Consider the following 11,498-nt stretch of genomic DNA (forward strand, 5'->3'; position numbering starts at 1 on the left):
TCACACCAATCATCCATGCAAGATGATATCAAGAGATTTGTTAATTTTGATTCCTAATACAGTAGTAGTTATGAGACCTTGTTTGATCATTGATACACATTTGGATTGGTAACACATAAAATATTTATCCAAATTTAAGGCGGCAAACATGGGATTTGCTTATTATATTAGGCGCGCCAAACATGCCATTTTATAAGGGTTTTACGCGCAAAACCTCAGCACGCAATGTTTTGATCACAATAATAGAATAAGTTAATTTTCATACCAAATATCACCTAATTTGGAAGAACTTTAGCTAGCTCCTGTACAAATTAAAAACTTTTCTTAGTCAACATTTGCTTAAATGCAGGAGAAAAACTCATCAAGTCTTCCAAAGTAAAATAATTGTTTTGCAGATTTTTTGAGAGTTCAACGAACAGCATTTGAGATTAGTTTACTTGGTTACTAAAAATAACAAATTTGTCAATAAAAAAATGTATTCCACCATTACAATACTCTTTGGTATTCCAAATGTCTGCCAAAACACACACCATTCGTTTATGATTCCTTTTTTCCTTGTTGCGTGTGCATAATATACGTAATATGTTAACAAGTGTATGGGGGCGTATACTCAGACAGTATATACACACCGTTGCTATGAATATCTTATCTGTGAGTAATGTTTAAGTCTTTGTAAGTACTTTTTGAAAATGAGATTAATAAATTATTCTAACTTATACTATATTTTGTGGCTAAAATAATTCAACCATTGTAAGAATTTTGTTTTCACTGAAAACTATTGTAAGATTTTAAAATAATTTTTGTAACGTGCGTTATTCTAGAAGTATTCCCCCCGTAATTCTAAGTCCCAAATGAATTGTATCTAACGCCACAAATACACAAACCCAACCGAACACAAACAAAGTTGCGTAAGATACCTAGTTGAGAATTGCAGATACTATTGAGTCGAATATGTATGGTGCCTTTCAGAAGTTGCGTCTCTTATGTACAGTACAATACATGGGGTTTTCGGATCCTTTAAGCATCTTCATTCAGCTAAGGAGGAAGATGATTGTCATGCAAATGAGTTGACGCTGCAGCGTGAAATGGAGAAGAAACATTATGGAACAGAACCGGCACCATGCTGTGAAACTGCATTGGCATCATATTATGTGACCTTAGATCAGTAGGCTCCTGTCATAAGCATACACAGACATTAAAAATTTGGAACCATACTTACGTCCAAACCACACTGGTGTTTACAGTCAAGCACGAACTATTATATATTGGGTCGAAAAACTAAACTAGCCTGCTATTCTTTATTTCCCTTCTAAACCCAAAGTCTCATCTCAACCTATATTTGTCATGGATGGGAAGTTAAGAAATGGGGTACTGAAACTCCCCAAGAACATGATTACGAGAATAAACAAATAACCAATTTCAACTAGAGCACTGTTCACCCTAAAATGTTGTGTTACATGGTTAAAAACTTGAAAATATTTGAAGTTTGAAATAACCAAAATCTGTACAATAGGGTGCAACATACTCACAGGCTTCACACAACTCTCTCCGCCATGGATTGTTGATAAACTCATACTTTGTTTCATTTTTTAAGGGGGTAGTTGCTCTCTAATTTATCACATTTCTAAGTTTTGATTCCTATTTTTCATCCATTATTCCTCATTAGCGCAAAATTAGCTTTGTTAAAGCAAAAATTGTAAAATAATACAATTTGATGAGCAATCAGGATTAGAAACAAAACATTTTAGTTGGAGAAGTATCACATGTCATAAAAGAACCCCCTCGACCCGTAATTGCTTTTGGATAGTGTTTTTTTTTCTAATCTACTCTCCGGTTCTAATGGTCATTTCAAGGCGGCATTGTTGACAGTTTCAATATGCATGATATTATGTGCACTACGCCCCTACTGTATTCCTAGCATCCTTGTTTCCTTGGTTTTCTTTTGTTTGACTCTAAATTGTTTGTACTTCCCAAATAAGTGTAACCAATTGTTCAATCTCAAAAAACAAGCATTTTTGTGAATTTGATGAATTAGCAGAATTTATTTTTGTAAATTTGAACACATTATAACTAGATACTTGTGATGACAAGAGAAAAAGTCAGGGCATAGCATACCATTTGTTGAAAACCATCGTTACCACTTGCTGCTCCAAGCTGAGGTACCTATAGCACAAAGAATGCCAAGTCATAGACAGCTTTTAAAAAAATAATACAAGAAGATCAATAAGTATTAATCACCAAAATAACCGACCTTTCCTTTATTTCCTTCAACAGTTTCAACGCTTACTAGACTCCTACTAGCCACACCAGTCCTCAGAGCCTTCTTACCCGTATTCATTTTTGGATCCGAGACGTTATCATTAGATGCAATAATAGATTGATACTCTTCTTCAACATTGCAACCAACATGGGTAGCTAAGGCTGCATTCTCAACAGAGTTGTTCAAATTTGCACATTGCTTTAGAGCTTCACTTAAGGCTTCTAAAGCAATATAGTAACTTTCTTGGGATAAAGAACCTTCTTCACCCAATATTATGGCTCGTCTACATAAATCGTTAAATCTCCGGACCTTCGACTGAACCTCTTCCAATTTTTCACCAATAGGATGCCTACTTAAAGCAGCATTTGTCCATCTTTTCAATATATACTTTGTTGGGATGCTAAAAACACCAGACATTTGTAGAACGACAATTGCATGTCTACAGAGGTAACCTTTATATTCAAACAAGTGACAAGAACAGCATATATCTGAGTTTGATGTGTTCCACTCTACCATGTAGTTCTGAATATTTTCAAAGTCTTTCACATTATAAGTAGTAATTACACCATCATTTTCTTTCTTTAGATGGCAAGCAGAAGCGCCTAAAACCTCAAACTGAAACTTTTGAAAGATTTCATGTGTGTAAACTAACAACAGTTGTTTTTCAAAAGGGGAAGGAGACTTTAATTCAGGAGTTTCATGCCAAGCATCAAAATTTGCTTTGGCTTCCTCTTCATTTCTATCTTCAAGAATCAGTCGGTACTGTTCTATAAATTCTCTTAATGAAGTATCAACTTGGACATATTTGTCAAAAAAAGAATTTAAAATTTCCGAGCGTGAGTTAGAAGACAAGCCCACAAAAGAAATATCCCTCATAAAAGTTGGCACCCAACATGCACGATCATCATACAAGGATTGAACCCACTTAACATCTCTAAGTTTAAACCTGTCAACCAGCTTCCACCATCTCCTTTCAAATTGTTCCTCTGTCCATGATTTAAATATACATTTGTTGAACTTTTCCATAAAACTATCATGCCATGTACTTAAAAATTCAAGCTGTTTTGGTATCTTTTCCAAAACATGCCACAAACAAAAACAATGACGTGTTCCGGGAAAAACAGCAGCAACAGCAGCTTTAATAGCGTCGTTTTGGTCAGTCAGAAACACTTGTGGAGCCCGTTCCCCCATTGCTACAAACCAAGTTTGCAGTAACCAGGCGTAAGTATACACTGTCTCATCAGCTATCAATGCACATCCAAGCAACGTTGGTTGAACATGATGGTTAACTCCAATGAAAAGTACCAATGGTATTTTATACTTGCTAGTGAAATATGTTGTGTCAAAAGAAACAACATCGGAAAAATAAGAAAAATCTTCCAAACCTTTAGAATCAACCCAGAACACATTTCTAAGTCGATGCTCTTCGTTCAAATCAACTGCATAGAAGAATTTTGGATTTTCTTCCTGCATGTGCATGAAGAGTTCAAGAAGCAATTGGGCATGCCCTACTTCTAAAACCAAACTTCTTCCTTTGTCATGTTGATGTTTCATCATAAAATTCTCTAAACAATCAACATTCTGATATGAACTAAATAATTTACTACCTGGGGTCGAATTCTTCCTCCGTCGCATCCGAACATCATTACTTAATGGATCAGAATTCCTATGACTTCGAAAGAAATGAGCTTGAGCAGGTAAAAGCTCATGATTATGCTCCTTCACAAAGCTATAAACATACCATTTACCATCTTGTCTTCTCTTAACATGCATGCTAGCTTTACAACCGATTTTCGGGGAAGGGCGTGGATTAATTGCATCATCAGATTGTTGCTTATTACCATATCTTATACATGAAAATTTAGCATCAATAAATTCCTTTGATGCCCTAGATCGGCGACTGCTCAATTTAGCAGTACCAAACCCTACAGATTTAGCATATTCTTTGTAAAATGCATATGCAGCTTCATGAGATTCAAATTCCATTTCATTATTAGGTTCTTGAACTGAGTTACCCATAACAACAGAAGAATCCATAATTACTATAACAACATTCAGATTTCAGATTCATCAAAATTCCAAAACAATTGTGGAAACTGCAATAAGAAACTAAGCATTTACATAGTATCTACCATTTTCAACTATCTATGTTGTTAATCGCGTCGCATTAGCACGCAATCGGAGAATCGCGGTGCGAAGTGGAGAAATGCTCTGCTGCGACGCAACTCTATGGTGCAGGGGCGGATATCGCGTTGGAATCGCGTTGAAATAATTAAATAGTACCTGTTTGACTTTATCACTGTTTCCGGTGGCCGATAACTAACTCCGGCGGCGTTTTCCGGCAAGCTGAGTATTTCAGTGTTGGGACTCCGAGTTGTTCGTGTCTGTGTTTTTTTTTTTTTTTGTAAGGAATTGTTGAATTTTATTGTTTTGTTTGTGGATTGTAAAAATGTGTTTATTTTTGGGTTTTAGTAAATGATGATTGATGAGCCTCTTCAAATGGAATTGAATTGGGCCTTGGATTAAGATACTATCTGTTTTTTTAAATCCCAAAGAAAATTATAATCCATACCCCTCAAGTTAGTCTTCATACCTCACAAACCACGTGTCATGTGAAATTCCAAAAAAAAAAGTGTTTTTAGTATTTAAGTAAAAACTCAAATTTATTTGAAAATTTTCTCAGAAAAATTTGGAACCAGCGAGTACCACTAGCATTCATATCTTACATAATTGGTGTGTTCATAAATAAAAAAATTTAAGCAGTAGTGGAAGTTGTTTTTTCAAAAAACAAAAAATTAGTGAAGTTGTTTATTTTGATTGTGGTTTCTCATCTTTTGTTGAGAATTTCAAGTAACTCGTATATACTAATATATGATGAAGATAAGTTGACAATATTGATATTAAAGGTCGAATATGTAATTGAAAGACAAAATTAAAATTTTGAGAGTATAACAGATTTATAAAATTAAAAGTGTCGTGTATTTCTTATTTAACAAAAAATAAATAATCCGAAGTAAATTTAAAAATGAATTTTTCATCGATTAAACTATAGTGTTCTAACTTTAAATACTCGCCATGTGAAATAAACTTGAGGTAGAGAGAAAAGTATTTAGTGAACTTGGGTGAAGAACTAAAGAAAAAGAAAATCCAATCCTCAAGGATTACAATTCCCAATATAGAGTATAGTGTAGCAATTCTAGATATTAGTAATTAATTAATAAGTGTAGTTAGTTAGTTATGCACGGTTTAAAACAGTTAGATATTTTTCTATTATTTTTTATTTTTCAGTTCATTAATCAATTATACTTGGTTCCTCTTGAATCTATTGATTAAGCTTATATATAAATTTAATTTGTGCATTTTATCGATCAATAAAATCATTTGTATCTATTTATATCTATTATTACAATATCAGAGTATTCTCTATCTTTTATTATCACATAGTTTTGTTAAAGTATTTCATCTACTTCTTTTTTCAAAGTTTATGCTCAAGTTGGAAATATTCTCCACCTTAAGGGGTATTAGATTAATTAATAGTTAATTAATGAGTGCAATTAGTTATGTACAGTTAGTTATTTTTTTGGTTTTTCAGTTCATGAATCAATTATATCTTATTCTTCTTGTATATATTGATTATATAAGTCCAACTTGTATATTTTATCGATCAATGAAACCGTTTCTATCAATTTTTATATTTTAGGAGCATTTCTATCCATTTCTATCAACTGTAATAACGAGTATTATTAAATTTAGAGAGATAATATTTTTTTACTTAATCTAATAATTTTATAACCGCAACACCATATATCATGTTTAGAGGATTCAAAATGTATTAGAAAATCTAAACTTTTTTATTAATGAGTAATGACTATGAACTAAGATATTATTTTTAGGCGTTTTCTCTCTCAAACATTTATTTATTTAGGCCTAAAAATATCACATGTAGTGATATCTCTTGTGTATTTTAATAATAAAGTTATATGTGATTATCACGATGGCATGCTTAACATCTCATCAAATGTATTAAAAAAAATGTATGTATGAGTTGACAATTTTGCTATTGGGTTGATATATAGTTAAGTCACGCAATCAATCAAATTTCTATATCTTCAAGAATTAGCAAAATAATTATTACGTCATCGTTAACCCAAAGCAAATAAAGTTAATTTTTTAAACTCATGTTAGTTTGGAGAGTTTGTACTACTGTCCTTTCTTGAATTCGTGCCATGGATTAATTTTGGTTTGAAACTCAACATTAACATTATCTTAGACTTAATTTGGCTCTCTATGGTGACTCTTTTTAGTAATTTAAATAGGATTCTAATTTTTTTTTTTTATCTTGGATTAGAAATCATCTTAAATTTTTTAATTTAAAAAAGTTCAACAATTCCCATCAACGATGTTTAGAACATTCAAGTGGACTAAATTTTGTTAAGACAAAAATCATATCTAATGAGTTTATGTGTACGTGTATGGAACTTTTAAAGTTTATTGTCACAATGATTTTATATATACGTGTATGAAACTTTTAAAGTGTTTTGCATACTTGTTGATTGAAGATGACAAAATGAATTGAGTCTATCAAATTAACTCGTTCAACCCATTATTTTAAATAGAGCGAGTCAAAGTTTTAGACTATCATTAAAATTTCAAATTAGTCTATCTTATTTAATTCATTAGAAAATAAAGCGAATATAGAAAAACAGGTTGACCTTTTGAATCAATTTATAAATCCCTTTTCTTTTTTTGGTATTTTTCTTGACCATTATTTTTTCTCTTGAACCATTAGTCTATCTTTTAATTGCAACCCAATAAATTTTGAATTTTATAGTTGGATTGCATTGAATTTTAATAAATTAATTAATATTAGTCTTTATTATTCAAGTCACATAAAATAGAATATCTTTTTTAACGGTCGGGGCAATCTTTCTTTTTACAGTGTTGGATACTTCTTTTTTCAAATAAATTCCAATATCTTTTTTGAGGAACTTACTTTTTTTTATAATTATTATTATTATTATTATTATATTTATCATTATTATTATTATCTTAATTTGTATGTAATTAATTAATTTACTCGTAAAAGTCAGTTTGTTACAACTTATTTTAAAAATAATCACTTTAAGAATTTTTTCATTTGTTATAGTTTTTGAAATAAATCATAATATGAAAATAATTTTAAAAAAATTATCAAATAAAAAGTTGTTTTAAGTAATTTTTTATAAAATTATTTTTTAAAGAAATGCATTTTGGTAAACAAAATAAAACAATTTCGAATTAAAAAAAAAATCTTTAGCAAATTATTTCTAAATAATGAAAGATCAATTTTGACTAGAAAGTAATTTATGTTTTCATGTGAAAGTGAGTGTATGCTTAGTATTACGGTAATTGTCAAAATTAGGGTTATTCGTCGTGATTTTCAAAAATTACAAATCTTAGATTTTGTAAAATTACATGGTTCACCGATTCTATCAACTTCATTGTGATACTAAATACAAGTTGAGTTTAGTGATAAATCAAATATTATAGATCAATTTTAGAAGTAAAAGATTTTAATTCTAACTTGAAATCACAATCAATTATGAAAATAAAATTAATTTTAGTCAAAAACAATTAAACATGTTAAAAATCAATTCTAAATATCTCATATGGTTGAATATTTCAACTTATTTAAATTAAAAAATTAAAAAAGTTGAGCGAAAATACCAGAATTCAAACTCCGACAAAGTAAAAAATTCTAACATGATATATTAACAAAGTAACATTTGCATATGAAAATAATTTTAAATGTCTAAAATCAGCATGCTCAGAAGGAAATAAAAACGTATCCATTTTTTTAGAGTTAATATCCTAACAACACCTTTCAAAGTGGGAACCAAATATATATTGTAATTGTTTTAAATAGATTATGTTATCTCAAAAGGTGCTTTTAGTCTCATCACTCCCATAACCACTCTTTTTTTTTTTTTTTTGTCTTTTTAGCAAATGTGAAGTGTGAGTGTGAAAAGGATATGATAAGATCCAATAATCAATTATGCAAATCAAAATCATACACGGTAATTGGCTGTAAACTCGTATTATAATACTGGCTTCGTTGGCCATGTTCAAATCGTAATTTCTCCGTCTTTGTTTTTGTTATTTTTCTTTATATTAAATTATTTATCACTTTATAATATTAATATAATCTTATATCTTAATTTATTAAAAAAATTCATCAACTATAACTAATAAAGATATTTGATTAACTATAATTAATGAATATATTTAAATAAATAAAATTTATTTTATTATTAAAATCAATTAAACTAATTATTTTTAAATAATTCATGTATAACCTAAATAAGATACTTGAAATAAGATAGAGGTAGTAATTTACCACTGACTGTTTTAAATTGTGTTTTAATTAGAAAACAATAGTTGATAACTCGGCTATTTTATTTAGAAAAAATTATAAATGCTATTTTGCACTAATTAATGCTCGAAAAATTAAGAGAAAACTATTTTATGCCCGTCAGAAGAAAAAAAATGACATTAACAATTAACATCATTTTTTGTCAAAAAATATGTTAAGGTGAAGCGATTTAAGAACTAATATTTATATAAACTGTGACATAAATTATAATATTATTTACAGAATTATAATAGTTAAAATAATCAATATATAGACAATATGAATAATAATAAATAGGGTAAATCGTACTTTTAGTTAAAGAGAAAAAAAATTACTTTTAGCCCTTAAACTATTTTTAGATTTTGATTTGCTTCCTTATAAATTTTTTAATTAATTTTATTTTAGTTTCTTAAATTATTTTTATATTTAATCATTTTGATGTCTTAAATTTTTATCATTTTAATTACTAACTTTAGACACTTTATTCTTTTTTATCAATTTTTTGTTTGAATGCTACAAATTATTTATATATTTTTTTACTATTTTTCCTTGTTGAGTTGGACAACTAAACACCAACATGTTTTACTTACATATGAAAAAATGATCAAAATATCTCATATTTATAACTTAATACACTAAAGTAGATTGAAAAAAGTCAAAGAATTGAAATAACTTCTAAAGTTAATTTAAGGAAACAAAACAAGCAAACAAAATTAAAAATTCAAAGTGAAACATAGAAGAAAATCAAGAGACTAAATAAATAAATTTTTATTAGTGAATACTCCGTATATATTTTATAATAATTAAATGAAGTAAAGGATTTAATAAAATAAAAAGAAGAAAAGGACAGCGGTTGTCTCCAATAAAACGGGATTGCTTTTGTCTATATTTTATATTTTTTGTTTGTGTCACGACAGCTTTTGTCTATACTCTATACTTAACTGGTTTTGGCTTATTTTTTTTATTTTGATTGTTATTTGTCTGCGTTTGATAAATTAAGTTATAAGTTAGTTGATAGTTGAAAAATTAATATATGATGATTTATAGTTGAAAAATTAATTAATTAAAATTAAAGTATTTGATAAATTTAACTTTTAACAATATAAAGTAACATAAAATAATATAATTATTTAAGTTAAAATAATAAAAAAGTGACATTTTTATTCTATCTTTTGCCTTTTGTTTTAGGTGATCAATTTTTTATTTTGTACTCAATTTATTTTCTTGCTTCACTTTATTTCTTATGTTTTCTTCTTCTTTGTATCATTAGTTAATTGATGTTATCTTATAGCTTCCGCATTTCTTTCTGATTTCTGCTCCTCCCAATGTCATTGTCCAATTCACTTGATAGATCTCTCATGTTTACTCATTATTTTATTTTACTATATTTATCTCATTTATGACTTTTATGGTGGAAAATCTAAAAAATATAACAAAGCTCGGGGGAAAAAAAAAAACCACGGAATTCATTTAATTTGTTTCGTGCATCAGTTACTTTTTTTGTTACAATATAAACATAAATTTGAAGAGTTCTCTCAAAGTTTAATTTACGGTTTACAATTTGACATAAAAAATAAATTTAACTTTATGAATTTCTGGTGAGATGAATAAAATGAAAGATTTTATGACTAATTTTGGCAAGAAATTAAAGAAATTGACTTCAACTCTATTCATGCATTTCTTGTCAATTTTGTGTTATGTGATAGACATTTGTTGCATACATAAAATTAAATTGGTTGTTGTGACTTTTTGGGGCAATGATTTAAAGAATAAATGTATTATGTATAAGTAGTAGTTTTACTTTGAACAAAAAAAATAGAAATAATAGCACTAAGAAAAAGATACAATATGAACCAATGATGGGCCTCAAACATCAGAGTGAACTAAATTAAAAAACACATATGAAAAAAAAAAAAAATTATTAAACGGTAAAGCTCGAAATTTAGCAAATTTACAACCACAACAATTTGAAATATCACAGATTTGTAACTTTCCAAAAGCTCCAGTAGAAGTCAAATATTTTAATCTAGAAGCATAAACATGTCAAATGCGAGAATGCTATAAATAAAAACTAGAAGACGAAGAAATCAAGCGAAAACTAGGTACTAAGTCGACAATAGTTGTTGAGGTTGTAGCATATGGGACTCACATGTCATCCAAAATATAAATTTCCCTATGTATATGGTCTGTCCCACAGCCTCTCGGAATGTGGATCCTGCACATAACAAGAAGTGAAAGAAAATATAATTGAATAACCAAAATCACATATTTGACTAACAAAAGCAAGACTCAGAGTGATATTAAGAATATAATAAACATCATAAAAAGACAAATTAGTTGTGGAGACATAATCAATGTCTGTTAATGGCATAAGAGTGTCATCAACAGTAATAACCGACACAGACGAGGAAGAATTCACAGATACAAAAGATTTATCATCATATGTCATACGGTGAGATGCTCCAAAATCAAGAATCCATATGGAATGAGATATAACTGACAAACTAGAGGAGTTCAAACATTTATTAGAGGGGACATACATGTCATGTGATTGAGTGACAATAAGTTTTTGGAGATGTTCTGCAATATCATACATTTGGGAAGGAGTCTTAGATTAGTATATAGAACCAGAACTAGAGCCAATTTTCGGAGGAGTAGATGTAACAACATTGGATGATGACCCCCTAAAATTCTTCTTATGGGCTCTCCTTAATTTCACACAATGTATTTTCTAATGATCTTTTTTTTTTTTTTTTTTTTTTTTTAAAAAACATATCTACAATGTAGTGTTTTACATTGTCTGGATCGAGTTTGAACATCGACATCTTATGCGGAGACAAGAATGAG

General features: G+C 29.0%; 1 protein-coding gene across 1 annotated transcript; it reads right to left on the reverse strand.

The window, feature by feature from the left end:
• Positions 1–757: 757 nt before the first annotated feature.
• LOC101490641 (protein FAR1-RELATED SEQUENCE 4) lies at positions 758–4,711 on the reverse strand. Its single transcript, XM_004486890.4, has 3 exons — positions 2,252–4,711; positions 2,116–2,163; positions 758–1,173 (listed from the first exon to the last, which is right to left on the reverse strand). The coding sequence occupies exons 1-3, from the start codon at positions 4,295–4,297 to the stop codon at positions 1,036–1,038; spliced, it is 2,232 nt and encodes a 743-aa protein (XP_004486947.1). The 5' UTR covers positions 4,298–4,711; the 3' UTR covers positions 758–1,035.
• Between the last annotated feature and the right edge of the window lie 6,787 nt (positions 4,712–11,498).

The sequence above is a fragment of the Cicer arietinum genome, chromosome 1, assembly GCF_000331145.2.
Source record: "Cicer arietinum cultivar CDC Frontier isolate Library 1 chromosome 1, Cicar.CDCFrontier_v2.0, whole genome shotgun sequence".
Classification (NCBI taxonomy): Eukaryota; Viridiplantae; Streptophyta; class Magnoliopsida; order Fabales; family Fabaceae; genus Cicer; species Cicer arietinum.

Coding starts and splice junctions, on each gene's coding strand:
- LOC101490641 (XM_004486890.4), bottom strand. CDS start 4,297: ATGGATTCTTCTGTTGTTATGGGTAACTCAGTTCAAGAACCTAATAAT. Junction 2,164..2,251: donor TTGAAGGAAATAAAGGAAAG/GTCGGTTATTTT, acceptor TTTGTGCTATAG/GTACCTCAGCTTGGAGCAGC. Junction 1,174..2,115: donor ACGATGGTTTTCAACAAATG/GTATGCTATGCC, acceptor TGCTTATGACAG/GAGCCTACTGATCTAAGGTC.